At 44.8% G+C, this 17,145-nt stretch overlaps 2 protein-coding genes across 13 annotated transcripts in view; both read left to right on the top strand.

The window, feature by feature from the left end:
* The first annotated feature begins 428 nt into the window (after positions 1-428).
* On the top strand, positions 429-6,455 carry ptp4a2a (protein tyrosine phosphatase 4A2a). 4 transcript variants are annotated; one of them, XM_076300496.1, is made up of 8 exons: positions 429-577; positions 1,710-1,786; positions 2,066-2,341; positions 2,516-2,685; positions 2,861-2,953; positions 3,721-3,851; positions 4,130-4,204; positions 5,531-6,455. In XM_076300496.1, the coding sequence occupies exons 4-8, from the start codon at positions 2,590-2,592 to the stop codon at positions 5,640-5,642; spliced, it is 507 nt and encodes a 168-aa protein (XP_076156611.1). In that variant the 5' UTR covers positions 429-577; positions 1,710-1,786; positions 2,066-2,341; positions 2,516-2,589; the 3' UTR covers positions 5,643-6,455. The 4 variants fall into 4 exon arrangements, with proteins under 4 accessions (XP_076156611.1, XP_076156610.1, XP_076156607.1 ...); XM_076300495.1 differs by having other exon boundaries at positions 2,066-2,685; XM_076300492.1 differs by lacking the exon at positions 2,066-2,341 and having other exon boundaries at positions 2,581-2,685.
* A 550-nt stretch (positions 6,456-7,005) lies between these two features.
* ppp1r13ba (protein phosphatase 1, regulatory subunit 13Ba) overlaps positions 7,006-17,145 on the top strand; it is a 55,185-nt gene continuing 45,045 nt past the window's right edge. For 3 of the 9 annotated variants that reach the window (XM_076300497.1, XM_076300499.1, XM_076300505.1), the window contains exon 1: positions 15,044-15,704. In XM_076300497.1, the coding sequence (XP_076156612.1) occupies positions 15,519-15,704 (186 nt within the window). In that variant the 5' untranslated portion in view covers positions 15,044-15,518. Of the gene's footprint in view, positions 7,268-15,041; positions 15,705-17,145 lie in introns of those variants that run through there. The other 6 variants (XM_076300498.1, XM_076300502.1, XM_076300504.1 and 3 more) reach the window with 4 other exon arrangements.

Here is a 17,145-nt window from a genome sequence, read left to right on the forward strand (position 1 = left end):
TTAATTATGAATAATTAATTAGCAATTATTAGGCTAATTAACATTTAGTTAATTAAATAAGGGTGAGTATGTGATTGGTAAGAACAGCTCCCATTCCTTGGATACCAAAATAATAAAATAAACAGCCTAATTAACGTGCGTTGCGTTGTTACATTTCAATCCCCCCCAACCCCACCACAAACACACACACACACACACAACCCATAAATTCTCATCTCCACCATACGATGGAGACACAGTACGGTTTATACGCTGTTCTAACCCAATAATGTTGCATTTGTTTTGTCATATCGAATTAGTTTTAATGAATTATATGGAATATTGATATTGTTTAGATGTTGTTGTGCATGAACGATATATATATATATTTTTTTTTCATTTCCATTTGATGCATCTTTGCCGAATGTTCGACGTACTGAACGATGACGTGACGTGGTATACTGCCCTAGTAACCCCGGTTTTGTTGGCTACACGCTGGTGAACAAACGGATAATGTAGCTGGCTACCTTGCTAGCAACTGCTAGTAATCCGTTCCCAACTGGATTAACTCGGTATTCTCATGTACCGGCTGTTCTTCGTAAGTATACTCTTTTTACATTAATTGTTTCGATTAGTAACATCTAAAGCGCGCAACGGGTTCTTTCGGCGATGACTTTTAAAATCGACCGGCTAGCGAGACCGTTCAATTGAGTTAACGTTATATGGCTAGCATACTAGCATTACACCTCAACAGCTTTCAAGAAACATTTTGATGATCATGATTGCAACTTGTCATTTAACGTTATTCTGTCAGCGTGCGTCTCGGTGGGATAGATAACAGAAGTAATGAAAGGGTGTGATATCCATTAGTACAGAAGTGTCTGCTGACAAGATTGATTCGGTGTGTGACTGGAGGTAAACAAAACGAGATTATGCTAGCTGGGTAGCTAATGCTAGCTAGCTGGTAAATGTCATTAGGTAGGTCAGGGTAAATTACTTCTCGCAACACAATGGTTTACGTTAGCTGCCAGCTAACCTGCGAGCCAACATTAGCTAACGACGTTGGCTTTGGGCTTACAAAAATCATTCATCATTTCCGTGAATCGTCGATACATCAATACTTAGCTTCTAGGCAGGCAAATCTATCTGTTGCCTCTTTAACGTGGGACAAATGCCCCTGGACCAAGGGATGGAGTATAACGTTAACATCGTCCACAACATAGACTGTGTTTTGAACTGAGATTGGTTTTGCTAGCGGACCGGTTGATGTTCTAGAAGACATGCCATTAAATGGTCTTTACATGCAAGCTAGTTTGTTAGCTAGCCAACAACAGCGGCTACTCTTTTAACGACGGAACCACATGATTTCAGTGTACATCACTGTAGTTGAATATTCCTGGTTCACAAGGTAACCAAAACAAACCCTAACGTTACAGGTAGGTAACGTAACGTTAGCTGGCTAGGTTAAGTTAGCCAGGTAAATCAGGCCTTTTCGGAGTCAAGAGAATTTCCGAAGGTTCACTGATCTTGCTGCTGTGGGAAAATATTGGATATAGTTATATGACGTCTGGCGCTAAATGGTGAGCAAGAGCGGTTACTTATTCATTCTGACAAGTTAAGTTGTCGTTTGCGTTAGCACACACCGCAAATGTAAAAAATCATGTAACGTTGTGCTATTTTGTTCATACGTCACATGTGGATGTGCTGAAGAAGGTTGTCTCTTTTTTCAGATGCCAGGTGGAGACAGAATCTAATGGTGTGGATAGAATGCGGAATTCTTACAGAGTTTTCTTTACACCTGATGAAAGTAAGTAGCCTACGTTTTAGCTAATGCACGCGCCATACCATTTTATGGCGTATCACATTCGGGAGACAGAAACCATGGCAACGATCTGTTTTCACACGTAGTCTTTGGCAGTTTTATCGAAGTGTTTATTTGTCCTGGCGAGGACGTGTTTGTCATACAATCCGTTTAGTTCCGGCCTTCGGTGTAAAGTATTATCCTTATTAAGTATGAAAGTAATAACACACTGAAAATTGCTCATACATTCACGTAATGCTCTTTTCTGTGTTGTCATGGTTACAGGCTGTACATTTATGGCGTTTGTGAGTGTTAGTGGAGACTTCTGCCAGGCCCAGCACCTGGTCATTGTGGACAAGTGAAGAGAGTGGCCTGCCCTATGAGGACAACACTGCCGCGTCGCCCCGCTAGTACACAGCACTCCAGCGGAGAGGCTGCTTTACCCACAGTTCCAAGTGTATGCCTTGGCTTGAGCCAATTCAGCCATTAGAAAGCCATCACTTTGTTTTTGTTTTTTACTCTCTCAAAACGCCAACAACTCACCACACCCTTCTGAATGGGGTAATTTGAAATCGGAAGTCAGAAGGAGAGCCCACCTTCTTCTATTTTTTTTTTTGCATTTCTTTTTTTTTTAAAAAAGAGAATTGGTTTATTGTATTTCTTTTGTTATTTTTATACTGCATTTTTCAAATATCCCTTAGGCTGACTTGATCTCTCTCCCTCCCGTTACCGCAGTCAAGTTCCGCAATCGATCCGGTTTTTGAAAGGTAGTCTCCTCAGAATCGTTTTCTCCCCTCCAGTCTGTCAACATGAACCGTCCGGCCCCTGTCGAGATCTCCTACGAGTGCATGAGGTTCCTCATCACGCACAACCCTACCAACTCCCAGCTCACCAAGTTCACTGAGGTAAAAATAACTGAGATGCTGCTTGTGTGGTTGGTGATTTGTATGGGTATAATGACATGACAAGTTTTGGTTAGCTTTGGTCAACATCCAAAATTGTGCCACAGTGTACTCTATACTGTACTATAATATATATTGTACTATAATATTCTAAAGGTTTATTCTACTCTCTCCCTAGGAACTGAAGGCATTTGGGGTGCAAACCCTTGTCCGTGTGTGTGAGGCCACCTATGATAAGGCACCAGTGGAGAAGGAGGGTATTGAAGTTCTGGTAAGAGAGTTTACTTTTCAATCACACAATATGCTCTCAAGTGTGAAGAACATATCTCATTCTCTTGTTGCAACTGAATGTTTTTCTGAGCAAACAGTCTACAGATTACCCTATTCTTTCATGTCTGTCGGCAGTTTGGTATATTTGAGAATGGAGTCAAAGTAAATTTTAGTCTGTTTTTTACCTTGTGCTATATTGCTATTATAAGTATAAGTATATATACTCTTTTGATCACGTGAGGGAAATTTGGTCTCTGCATTTATCCCAATCCGTGAATTAGTGAAACACACACAGCACACAGTGTACACACAGTGAGGTGAAGCACACACTAATCCCGGCGCAGTGAGCTGCCTGCATCAACAGCGGCGCTCGGGGAGCAGTGAGGGGTTAGGTGCCTTGCTCAAGGGCACTTCAGCCGTGCCTACTGGTCGGGATTCGAACCGGCCAGGTCCGAAGTGCTAACCAGTAGGCCACGGCTGCCCCAGGTAATTTAGTAACTACTACAAAGGCAGTTTAATCAATAAATGCATTTGAATAGTGCTTGCTAGTAGATGATACATCTACATAAATGTAATAGTTACCTTTCCTTGGGAGGATAGCAGCAAACAGCCTGACATTGGTCTTACATTAATGTGAGCTATGATTCGTACCAGGGATAATACCCATTCCCTTTTTACATGGTCTGTGTGGAGATATGTGGGATTTTCAGGCTTTTGGTATTGTGGTCTCAATTATTTGGTATTGTGTTTTGTTTTGCCCTGTTTTAGCACTGGCCTTTTGATGATGGTTCGTCTCCCCCTGACCAGATTGTTGATGACTGGCTCAACCTCCTAAAATGCAAATTCAAAGAGGAACCAGGCAGCTGCATTGCAGTGCACTGTGTTGCAGGATTAGGGAGGTAAGCTTTCTTGTGGTGTCAAAACCTTGGCTTTTTAAACTTAAATTAGTTCTTGTAGCTCTCCAAGCCCCCCACAGAGTACACATTGAGGGTGTGAAAATTCTTTTAATATAACTCAAAAGTGCATAATTTCTGGTGATATCACATTGATTGTCTGAGATGTTAAAACTGTATTGATTGTTGTTTTTAGTAGCTTGGGTTATTTATTTAAGATCTTGCTGTCCTCCATGGACTAACTGTTGTGCGATTGATTTGTAAGCACTTGTTTCTCCCTCCAGAGCTCCTGTTTTAGTGGCCATAGCCCTGATTGAGTGTGGAATGATGTACGAGGACGCAGTCCAGTTTATACGAGAGTAAGTCCATTCTGCTGCCATCATTTTATGTTGGTTGTGTAGTGAATGGTCTAGTGCAGTGGTCTCCAACACGGTGCCCGCGGGCACCAGGTAGCCCGCGGGACGGCTATGAGGCGCCCCCAGCGCACCTTCTAAAAATAGCCAACAGGTCGCCTGCAGATCACGCTCTAAAAACATGCTCTATTGTGAAGTTTTCAATCGATATTTAAGTCTAGACCAGAACCATTTTAAGAATGTATGTAGCCATACATCTGTAACATTAAATTGATATTGGTGATATCTTACAAATTGTAGCTGCGTTAAATTTTAGCCTTTGGCTCCAAATCCGTTTCCCATTCAGTCTTTAAACAACAACAGAAGCGGAGCGCATACACGCTGCTCGCACGCATAGACAGTAAAGGGGGAAAAACTAGCTCGTCTGGTGTAGCTAATGGAAGCATATCTTTGCAAAAGTTCTGTGGCCATTCCATGTTCGTCAAATACGGTTCTTGCATGATTGTTCAAGAACTGAAAAACAATTGCTTTAGCTCACAGGCCTTTTCTCCTCCGTAGGCTACTGCTGTATAATAGCGCTGAAAATTTTGTGGCATGCATGACTGAGCAGGACTGTGCATTACCTTTTTTGTCAGATCATGGAGAGATTTCAGGTGTGCAATAACTTTAAAATGAGTTTTCATATGTTAGGGTGGCGTGGGCGATTACTATTGAAATGTTAAAACTGAATTCAGAACTTAAACTCCACTGAAATCAGAACTTAAACAACCCCTGAATTCATAATGGTGGGTGGGTATAAATTGGGTACAAATTTTAGCCCAAATTATTAATTGCACAAAATGATTGTTGTTTTTTTTTGTTAAAAAAAAAATAGATTAGATTCCCCATGCAAACTTTGAAATGAACAAACTAAACAAAAATGTTGGTAGTGTTGCATAGGCCTACACAATATTGATAATTTAAAAGTACAAATCTCATAGGCCTATTATTTATAGGCCTACTATTATAGGAGGACTACCCTCGCAAAAAAGGGGTGACGGTATGTTTGTTTCAAATGAGTAGCCCTCCATATGATTTCGGCTCTTCAGGTAGCCCTCATTCCCAAAAAGGTTGGAGAACCCTGGTCTAGTGCATCAGTAAAGCTTCAGTCACGTTTGAGGAAGTACTTTAAAGATGCGACAACAAGCATTTGCATTGGAACAGATCTGGTAAATCTGACCTTAGAAGGTGCTTTAAGTAGTTCTGATGTGAGTATTATTATGTAAAATTGTAGGGTTGTTCCCTTCTAGATGCAGTACAACTTCTTGAACTCGTCTTGTCATTCTTTTTCAGGAAGAGGCGAGGGGCTTTCAACTCAAAGCAACTACTCTACCTTGAAAAGTACAAACCCAAGATGCGTCTCCGCTTCAAAGATGCCAACGGTCAAAATTGTTGCATTCAGTAGGAGACTCGTCTGTGAATAAGAGCAACAAAAACAAACAAACAAGCAAACACAAAAGCTACAAGAAGCCTACAAAACGAGTGTTAGCGTAAAAGTGTAGACTGTAAGACAGATTGAAATTGATCACAGAAACGAGCAATGCATTAACTGATTGATAAAATCCATGCACAAAGGAAGGTGAAGATCCATTTTTTTAACAAACATACAGAATGACCATGTATGATGAAGTCTGCAAAGGACATAAATGTCAAATTTGGGCAGATGGCCACCTTTGCAGATCAATGTGACGGGCAGTAACACACCAATATGCACGTGTGTGTTTTTATTTTAAATGACACAGCCTTCAATAAGAACTTAATTGTCAGTACAAGGACTTTCCCAGAAGGTTGTGAATTTTGGTGTGTAGTATGTAAACCTGTACCCATGCTATAAATGACGCAAACAAGTGATTGTGACGGTTGTGATCACATGTCCTTATTTGACACAAGATTCACATGTGGTTTACATTTAGGTGCTTCTCTGCAAATGTAAACAGGTACCATACACTAAGCTTAGGTGTGCACAGACACAAATCACCACACGGGTCACCACTTCATGTGTAGGACTCCTACCTGCAGCTGTCTGTTTAAACCTGCTAGTGTTTTTAATCCTTCCTGTTAGTGAAAGTGTGCATACAAACATTCCAGATATCTATTGAGAAACCAGCTTGAAAAGATGGCTGAAAAATAAACAAACAAGAAAGACATTGTTGATGATCGATCCAATAGGCTCCCACATTTGATTTTTAAATGTTGAAATAAACTTCCTATGATTGCATATTGCATGGTTGTGTAATTATTTTCAAATGGGTATCAAGAAAACCTTACACACACATGTATATATAGGAATTTGAAGAGCAAATATACACACGTGTGTGTGTATAAAAATGTACCCCCCTCCCCGCTGTCCTCAATTAGTGTTTATAATCAAACCTGTTTTTAGTTGTTTAGTGTAGACTACAACAACTGACTAGAATAGAATGCTACCGTCGTATTAAAAGAATGGAGGGAAGTATTTTTTTTAATTTTTTTTTTTCTAGTCTCAGCGGTCAGATTGTGATTTTGGGACATTTGGTGCCGAGTATAGATGTAAGTTTGCTTGGCCTATCTGTAATTGCCTTTTCCCAGTGGGGTGTCTAGTTCCATCCCACAACCGGATTGAATGACTGAAAGAGTGTGACAAGCGTGTTTGCAGCTCCTACTGGTGCTGGCGGAAAGCTTTACCACCAAGCAAGTAAGCGATAACTTCTTGGGAAAACTTAAATAAAAGGTTTCTGTATGTCGTTGGTTATTTCACGATGTTGATCAGAGATTTTTTTTTTTATCATTGGTGGTGGTTTTTCAACTTGCTGTCGACTATCGGAGGAGCCCTGCGCAAATGCCTTCTGTAGGCTACTGATGTTCTGACGTGCGCGGGACTGACCCACTTCGTCCCTGGCTTGTTCGCGGGACGGGACCGAGCGGTATATGGTGAATCCAGAGACCGCAGGACTCACTAGAGGCTAACTTTGATCAACAACAGCGTTTGATCCTAGAAGAAACCCACGTCCGGTTTGAACTGGGTAACGTTAGCCTGCAGTCATGATGCCGGTAAGTTTTTCTGTAGCGTGTCAGACAGTGATTGCAGCAGCATCGGGCTGTCAGAATCGGTGATTTGGTAGTTAGCCAGCTAATGTAATGTTCGCTAGCTTGAAGGCTAGTCATATTCAACAATTCAGTCTGGCTAGCATTGTTAAATACCTCCGAAAAATACTTTCAGCTCATTATATCGTAAGATGCCTGTTAGTTGACGTCCCATTCGTGTCGTGGTTGGATGTGATTCCATCATTAGACTGTGTTAAACTGCTGAATAGCACCAGTGCTCAATGTCGTCTTGAGCCAGTTGTGATTGTTGCAGAAGACTGAAAGAATGCAGCTTGTACTGAACTGTACTGTGTGCATTGTCCTTCATGCCGTCAGCTGTCCAGCATATCAACAGCACTATGTGTCTGATTCTATTCTGTCTGTCTGTATTTTGTCAAGCCAACCAAATGTTTTGACATTGTAATAGCCTGAAGGAGATCAATAACAATTCTTCAACCTCTTTTCCCTAGACTAACCTTTACTAGTAACCACTAACTTATAATATTTTTTGGTGTATTTGGGGTGGGTGAAGTGTATCATTCCTCTGGAAAGCTTTGAAACAACAGGCACAGTTTTTGGTAAGAGCTTTCTCTCTCCCTCTCTTCCATGAATCTTGATAAGTGATTGTCGAACATGCAATAGTAACCTGTTGGTTAGTCAGATCCTCGACTCCTCACTCTGCCTGCCTCAGACACGGATGTCCTTCTGCCCTCTTGACTTCTGTTAACCAGCTTTTGCGCATTGTCCTATTTTTTGACGGCTATTATTAGGGACACTGTAAGTGTAGAGAGCACAGAATTGCATAACTGACTTGGAAACACTTGCGAATCACCTATACACACAGCCTCCTATATAAAACCAATGTGAGCCCATGCATGCATAATGTTTACTGAGACAGCTGAAGTGTGTCAGTTTTGCCTATGTGTCATGTTTGATGGACTGGCTGTGGGGACTGGATTGTCTTTGTGCTGCTGTAGGGCAGGAGGCAGTAGTATCCTGGGGCTGCCAGGAGGCCCGTGTCGGGTATATGTGTTGTAGCTGTGAGTGACAACGGGGGATTAGTCCATGGATTGTGGCACAGGGGCGCTGACTGTTGTGTGTGTGTGTGTGTGTGTGTGTTGCTCACTCTCTCCTGCTCGGCAGAGGTGGGGTCAGTTGGCCGAATTCCTGAGTAATTACAACGCACCGGATGAGCTGCCTTTCAAATCCCCCCCTCCCCTGACATTTGCTCTCCCACACACACACACACACACACACACACACACACACACACGTACACACACACATACTCACACACACACACACACACACATGAACACACACACGCACACACATGAACACACACACGCTTCCTCAATGTCACACCTCACCTCAGGAGTCCCTTTACCAACTCACTCGCATTGTTTAAATGTGCGCCTCTCATGCTCCTCTCAGCTGTATCAGCGGCGCCAAAGAGTGTTAAAGGAGCCATGCGTGTGGTGAGTAGCCTGGCGTGGCCCCTGTGTTGTTTATATAACGCAGGTCAACTAAATCCACACTTTCCCCTGGCTTCTCTCTCAGCCCTATCCAGTAATTAAGTCTAATGAAGGTTTAGGCTTGCTCTGATCCCACAAGGTTGGCTGGCCAACATCAAAAGGGTGAGACCGGTCCAGAGAGGTTAACAGAGCACGGCGCAGTGGGTTAGCCTCTGACCTCTTGCACGCTGGGAGGTGAGACCCCCCCCCCCTTTTTTTTTTCCGTACAGATTATTCTCTTTTAGTGGACTGGGAAAGGAGCTGGTTGGTATCATGGCAAACTTCCTGTATTTTGCTCTGAATGGAGGTCCAGGGCCAGGTTTTTGAGAACGGCTTTATATAGATATCCACATAAAGATGATTGCAGAGTTTCAGAGTTGAAGCCTCGTAATGCCCTATGTGTTGCCCCGCCCCCCCCCAGGGATTGCTCCATTGAGCAGCCCTATAGAAATGCCTTAATTGGCCCTCTTGAGAACGCCCCAGTAAATCAGAGAACATTTGGTTATTCTCGTGATGTAATTGTGGCTAAATTTGCCAGTTGGGTATGACAGTCAATAGTGAAGAATGGGTAAATATTTGCTTGTGGCCGCACTTTACAGGGTGCAGTATTTGACAGCTTAGTGTTTTTGTGTTTTTCCCATCTCATTAAGACATGGCGTTTCCGGCAGGCCAAGCAAGCCTTTGTTTTACATTTTATAGGACAATGTTAAAAGCCTAGGCTGCATTCGGACATTTTGAGAGTTGCAGTCTGAATTAGGAGCATCATTAAATCCAATAGCTCCACGGTACCAAGTGGAGCACAGACACAGCCCACTGGATTGCCCTTTTTAACACTTGGCTGCACTCATTTTTTTTCTAGTCTTCTAGTCTTTTGTCAGTTGTGCACTGTGTCCCTCAGTCTTTCCTCTTCCTTCAGCTGTCTCTTTCATCTTTTCTTTCTTCTTTTCATCTGTTTCATCACAGTCAGATATTGAGTGGCTGAGCATAGTCTGTGGTTAACATTATGACCTTGTGGCCAAAAAGAGGACAACTGTCACTATCCTTTACCACAGAGGAAGTAGATGTTTGCTTTTCAAATCGATCTGATACTCCCTGCAAGTTGTTTCGGGCTTCAAAGAAAATATAAGCACGTATAGAAAAGTTTATCAAAATATCCCTCAACTGACACCATCTGCCACACAAAACTTTTACCACAAACTCAACATTAAGATAAAACAGGATACCCTTATCATCCCAGATACATTAGAAATAATTTGCTTTTGAAAGAAAATGCAAAATTAGTTTACTTGAGGCTGCTTTGAAGGCCTGACTTTAAAGAGAATAAGATCTGTGCACACTGTAGCTCATTAATCATAAGCTCAGTTTTCTGAAACTCCCTAGTCTCCCCTTCTCTTTCAGTGCCCCCCTCTCTCCTTCTCTCTTTCATTCTCCCTCCCTCTCTCTCTCTCTCTCCCTCCCTCTCTCTCTCTCTCCTTCTCTCTCTCTCTCTCTCTCTCTCTCTCTCTCTCTCTCTCTCTCTCTCTCTACATGAGTTAGGATGTAATCCAGGCAGAGTAGGGATGTGATATGCTGTGGTGGAGTTTTGAAGCAGGCGAGCTCTCCTCCTCCTTGCCTGGGTAATTGTTGAGAGGGCATATGGTGGCACTGTGGGGTTCACTGCCTGCTAAGCTGAGCAGTAGCGGTGGATGGGGAGAGTGTGACCCAGCCTCGTCTCCCTGCGGAGATGGAACAGAAATGGCTTTGTGTCAGAAAAATTGAAAATGGAGAGAAGGTGGGAATGAAAATGGAACGCCTTTCCAGGCCAATAGTGATAGGGTGCTGTTCTTTCTTTCTTTCTCTCTCTCTCTCTCTTTCTATCTCTCTCTCTCTTTCTTTCTTTTTTTCTGCTTATCAGCCGTTTTTGATTGTTTCTCTTTAATGGAAATGATTAGATTCCATCCTTTTTGCTGTCTTTTCTCTCTCCCTCTTTAGTTTGTTTGGCTCGGTAGCCTTCTCCTCTCTCTCACTCTCTCATATTCCACTCTCTTCATTTGCTTCTCCTCACAGTTTACCACCAACAGTTCGTCTGTCCTGCTTCCTGTTTCCGTCTTCCTTTATATCCTCCTTTATTGTTCCTCTCTGTGCTTCTCAAACTCTCATCTTCTATTCTCCTCATCTGCATTTTTACTCTCCCTTGTTCCCCCCCCCCTTCTCTCTTAGCTTGCTTCCTCCCATACAATGTGTGTTTAAGAATGATATCACCTCATTCTCTGCCCTCTCCCCCATCCTCGCACATAATGTGAGGGCAGGGCCTTCGGTGTCGGAAACATAAATCCAAGGAAAGCAAGCAGTCAGGAATTCCAGGGCCGCACAAAAAAGCTGAAGCCCCCTCGGAGCCCTTCACATCCCGCCCTACCCCACCCCACCCCGCCTCCTCTTCCCCGTCCTTCTCCGAGTGTTTAAGAGCAGCTCGGTGTTAAACGTCAGCCGTCAGGGTTAGCCGAAGATGAACTGCATTGTTTACTCCTTAACTGCATTGAAACTTTCTCAGTCGAGAACCCCCCATCTTTCTTACGCAAACACACACAAACACACACACACACAAACACACACACACACACACACACGCACACGCACACGCACACGCACACGCACACGCACACGCACACACCACACACACACACACACACACATCCCTCCCTCCCTTGTCCAGGAGAGGCCACTCAACAGAGGGTGACAGACATACCTTCATGGATGAAGCGGTTGCTATGGACACGGTATTGACCGCTCGTCCGAGGGAGTCAGGAGGGACTGTAAATCAGGTGTCACTGCGTGTGCTGCTGTGTCTGAAATCCTGCAGTGGGACTTTGGAGCCGCTGTGTTCACACCGCATGCAGTGCCTTGATATTTGAGTGTTAACATGATGCACTGCATTTCTTCCCCTTTATCAATGTTTACTGAAGTGTGTTGACTGTAAAGCAGTGTTTGCTTTAGAGGGAGCTCAGTTGTGCTAGAGAATCTTCCTCTGCCCTCTCTTTCTCTTTCTCCCTCTCTCTCTTTCTCTTAATTTCTTCTCCACTCCACCTGAGTGCATTCAGTCCTTACAGTAACCAGCTCAATATCATTTTTTTCTCTGGATAACAGAAGTAATAGGCCTGTGCAAAAGGCTTAGCCTGGGTGCCATTCCGAACTTAGTCCCGCCCACAACATTTGAGTTCGGGAAGTTCGGTCTGGCATTGCTCCATTGTGGTGGAAGTATGCTCGCCCTATATCGGGCGGACCAATCAAATCAGGCTTTACGATGATGGACAGGTGAGCAACAGCGCCTGGTCTATCACGTCATCTGAGCACGCTTAGATTAGGCTTATACATGATACATGGCTTTTAAGACCCCATACGGAAAATTCATATTATTTCATGAGGTTGTGTCACTGAAAACGATTATTATTTATATGAAAACTTTGGCCAAAGTTGAGATGTGGGAAAACTCGTGGTTTCTCTTTCATCAAGGGAAAAAAGCGCTGTTGCATTGCAACATGTTCCCTCGTTCGTTTGAAATCTCTGATTGACCACCTGAGGGATTTGCGACAGCCTTTCCCAGCTGTTTAACATGTTTGTAGCATATCACTGTTCAACAGAATTATTTTAAAAAAACGGAGGGGATATAGGAGAAGAAGGATGGTTCATGTGTTTTCTTCCTACACCTCACGGTAAGCTATTTTGTTGCTCTGATTGGTTAGGTCTTTTCAATTGAGTGCAGAGGCATCCCCCCCCTCCCTGTATCGGCTGAAACACGCCCCATAATTACGTCCCAATGGAGCAGTATCAGACTCATATTCTGACTAGAATTGAGTATGACTACGTCAGGCTACAAAAGGCTTAGTTACAGCCATAAAACTGATCGCACCAGGTTATTAATTAAGATGTAACGGAGTTGCTCTGCAGCATAAATAAGTCGTGTCACTTGTCCAAACTTAAAATATGCCATCAGCAATTCTGGATAACGTCACGTCCATTGATGTTTGAACCATCCACCAACAAAACACCATGAGCCAACTCAAAAATCCCCTCCCCAAACTCCTAATTTTGTTATGTTTGGAGGACAGGCTTGCCCCATTTAGTTAGTTTCCAGTTCACAGAGCCAGGGCTGTGTACAAACATTTGCTTTTACAGTGTTCTCACACACTCGGCTAGGGGATCCTGAGGATTTATTGGCTGATATTTGTCACAAAAAGTGTTACAGGTTAGAAACTGCTTAGAATTGCTGACGGTATCTTTAATGTCCAACATTAGGTTCTGGAACCGTTTCTCCGATTAGATCTAGAACAACTGGCGTCTAGTCCCCCCTTTTGGTCAATTGCTGACGGTATCTAGCCTGGCTAACGCCAAACCCCATCTCATTGAGATGGGGCGTGTGAACTAGACATTCATTTTCTCGTATTTGAAACGTGGTTTACGAATGCCCAGAGCCGTTTATTGGGCGCTACGAATGTCTATCAAATGCGTCTGTACATAGCTCATAACGGCTTCGGTGTGTCGTCATCGTCTTGCTGCCCTCCCTCCGTTCTGTGATTGGTTCCTTCGTTGAGGTGAAAACGAAGTCCATAGAATCCAGGCTGCCTAGCAGCGTGAATAAAATCGCGTGCGTAAGGCAGCATGGGAGAAACCCAGGCTAGACAGTATCTTTAATGTCCAACGTTAGGTTCTGGAACTGTTTCTCCGATTAGATCTAGAAGAACTGGCGTCCAGTCCCCCCCCCCCCCCTTTTGGCCGCTGCAGCGGCTGGTTTCCCGTCAGAGGGCTGGATGGGCTGGCCCCTGTATTGGGGAGCAGAGCCAGTGACAGCCTCTGCTTTGTCTCCTGCAGATTTATTATTGACAGGGCCGGAGGGAGCTGCTGGCATTCGCCTCTGCTTTTCAGCTGCCCCCCCTGGAACCAGAACCGCTCCGACAGAACCTGTGTTGGGTTTTAAACAGGAGGGACAAGGATGAAGGGCTATGATGGTGTGTGTGTGTGTGTGTGTGTGTGTGTGTGTGTGTGTGTGTGTGTGTTTGTTTACGGTGTGAATGAGAGTGTGTTGAGGTGCACGTCTGTGTGTGTGTGTGTGCATGTGTGTATGTGTGTGTGTGTGTCTGTGTGTGTGTGTTTGTGTGCAGAATGTTTAGAAGAAGAGTGATTTGCTGTTATCACAGTCGTTCGGGTCATTTCGGGTCATTCCGGATCATTTCAAGTCGTCTTTGTCTGGTTGTTTTGAGAGGTGCAATGTCATGTCTCTTGAGTTGAGTGGCAGTTATTGCTGCCTGGCGTTGGGATTTACGTCCGTGTCGTTTGGTTTGACGTAGACAAAGTGATCTTACGTCACAGCGCTCCTATATCTGGTGTGCACTGCAAAGGAAAGATAACACAAGTGTCTTGGCTTCCGACCTCCTAACAATGAAACTGTGTGTTTGTGTGTGTAATGTGGGTGGGGGGTGTTAAACATATTTGTGGACATGCATGTTTTTTGTGTGTGTGTACGTGTGGGTTTGGGGGGGGGGGGGGGCAGAATGTGTGTGTTTCTTTTTTTTTTATGTGTGTGTGTGTGTGTGTGTGTATTTATGTGTATGTGTGTAGTGGTGGTAGTGGTGGTGGGGGAGAGGATTGGTATTTAAGGTCTTTGTGTACTAGCCTATTTGTTTTTGAATGTGTGTGCATTCAAAAACAAACAGGCTAGTACACAAATCCTAGGCTAGTAATACATATCCCTCTTGCTCCTTCTCTTTCCCTCTCTCTCTCTATCACTGTCTATTTCTTCCTCTCTCTCTCTCTCTCTATCTCTCTCTTCCGGTTTGTGTTTTGTGATATATATATATATGTGTGTGTGAGTGTGTGGGTTTATAGTGTGAGTGTGGCATTCATTGAGCGGTGTTTGGTTGCTCTCTCTCTATCTGTGAGTGAGCTGTCACAGGCCAGCCTGGCTTCTGTCGTCAGACGCCTCTTATCTCCTCAGCACAAGTCCCAGGCTCTGGGACTGCCTCTGCCTACTGCTGCTGGAGTATCTCAATCTGGGAGAGAGAGAGGCCGCGTGATAGGACCCTCAAACACACACACACACACAGAGTTACTCACACACGCATTTAGAGGCTCACAAGACCCCTCTTTACCACTCATCTACCCACCCACCCTCTCACGTGTGCTGACACACACACACACACACACACACACACACACACACCCACACACACACCCCCCTCTCTCTCTGCAGCCTGACACTCACATTCACAAATACACACGCCGGCACTCAGGCTAAACAGAGTTGGGTCTCCTGTTGGACGAGGCAGATCCCCAGAGAGCTCTTCTCTGATGCGCATGTAGATTCTCCTCTCTTCTCTCCTCTCCTCTCCCTCTCCCTCTCTTTTGTCTGCTCCCTCCTCTCCTCTTGTGTTCTCTGTCCTTCTCTCCTCACCTCCTCCCTCCCCACTCGTTTTCTCTCCTAATCTCTCCCTCTCTTCTCTCCCTTCCTCTCCTCCGTCCAATTCTCCTCTGTTTCTCCCCCTTTCTTTTCCACTCCTTTTCTCTCCTCTAGTGCTCTCTCTCTCCACTCCACTCCTCTCTTATCCTCTCTTCTATCTTCTGTTCATTTCCTTACCTTCATACCTCGTCCTCCCACTCTCTCTCTCTCTCTCTCTCTCTCTCTCTCTCTCTCCTTCTCTTGCGTGCGGTAGCGCCTTGCTCCCCGTGGACTCATGAAGAGGTTTTTGGGGCTGGTCTTGAGTAGCCTGGCCGGACTGTCCAAGGACAAGCCCATCTGGCTCCAGCCGGCGTTCCAGCGGAAGAACAAAAAGAAGCCGGCGAAGAAAGGAGCGGCCCCACCGCCGCCAGGGCAACGCAACAGGAAGGGTCCGGCGTCGGTGCCGGCCGGGCCACCTAAGGTGAACTGATCGGACCGTCCGGGACAAGTTGAGCAGGACCCGAGGGAGGTGGGGTGGGGGAAGAGGGGGTTGGAGGTGGGGTTGTGGGGTGGGGGAGGAGGGGGTTGGAGGTGGGGTTGTGGGGTCGGGTGGGGTGGGGGAGGAGGGGGTTGGAGGTGGGGTTGTGGGGTGGGGTGGGGTGGGACATGGTGCCGGAGCCGACTCTGGGAGCCAGTGGGCTGCTTGTGTGGTTTGCGGCCTAAAAATAGCCGCAGCCGTCTGGCACTTTGGCGATGCTTGAGCAGTCGGGAAGTCACCCTTTGCACCACTTATGGTGGGGTGGTGTGGGGGGGGGGGGGGTGCTCTTAAGTATTTTTATATGGGTCAAATGGTGTTGTTGGCTCGTTGTGTACAAGTGTGTATATGATACGGGTGTGGTTTGTGTTTTTGTATGCATGTGCATGTGCATGTGTATTTGTAAATTAACTTGAGTGTGTGTTTGTGTGTGTGTGTGTGTGTGAGGGTGAGGGTGAGGCCTTTTAAGGTTATGCACATAAGTGTGAGTTGATAGATGACATCTAAATGTGGGTTAGCGTCTATTATTTTCCAGTGTGTAAATAAGCACAAACACCCAGCACAGTAGGTGGTTCAAATTTATAACAGTATTGCCAAATTTATGGCTGATAGATTTAGACCCCAGAGCAATAGAGTGCCTGGGTTGCTGTGGGATACCAATGCAGTTCCTGTTGTCTTCCTGGGAAGGGGAAACAGCTAGTGGGAAGACATGGCTTTATGAATTTAGTCTGCGTATGTGTTGTATGGCAGTAAAAGAGGATTCCCTTTCCAGCTCACTTTCCAGCAGGCTAGAAAGCAACAGGATTCTCTGGTATTTTCCGCTGGCCGATTGGGAGTGTTGGTGGCACAGTCAGGGGAAACAGACGGCCGGCCGCTTACTGTGAGCTTGAAAGTCTGGAGTGAAGACCGGAGCTGACGCTTTATTTGCATCTTAAATCGAATGGTGTTGGTGTCCAGGATTAGACTTTGCTTCGGGTGATATATATTTCTGTGGTGACTCAGAAATGTGTTTGCTTCCCGTGTCAGCTGCACCTAAATTACTAGAGCTCCAGTTTCCTCAAAATAACAAGCTATAAACTATTCAGAGTACATCTTAATTTTGCCTGTGTAAAGCTTGCCGGATCAAGACCCTAAAAACAAACTGGCTGGAAGGTTTTTTTTTTAAGTAGAAGAGGACGGAAGGAGGAGATGCATATCTTGGCCCGAAGAAGTTAGAAGTGGATGTTCTCACCCGCCCACACTCAAACGCAAACCACGATCAATACCAAATGCCAAGCCACACAGAGCAGTGTGTGGAGAGGTGTCTTGCGCTGTTTTGCTTTCTGGATGGAGACAAGCAGAACACATAGCTTTACAGCCCACAACACTTCTTCAAGCTCTGCTGGGA

Source organism: Alosa pseudoharengus, unplaced genomic scaffold (genome assembly GCF_046254945.1).
Source record: "Alosa pseudoharengus isolate Yale_2024_CS ecotype anadromous, Long Island Sound unplaced genomic scaffold, YU_APseudo_1.1 YU_APseudo_1.1_scf_22, whole genome shotgun sequence".
NCBI lineage: Eukaryota > Metazoa > Chordata > Actinopteri > Clupeiformes > Clupeidae > Alosa > Alosa pseudoharengus.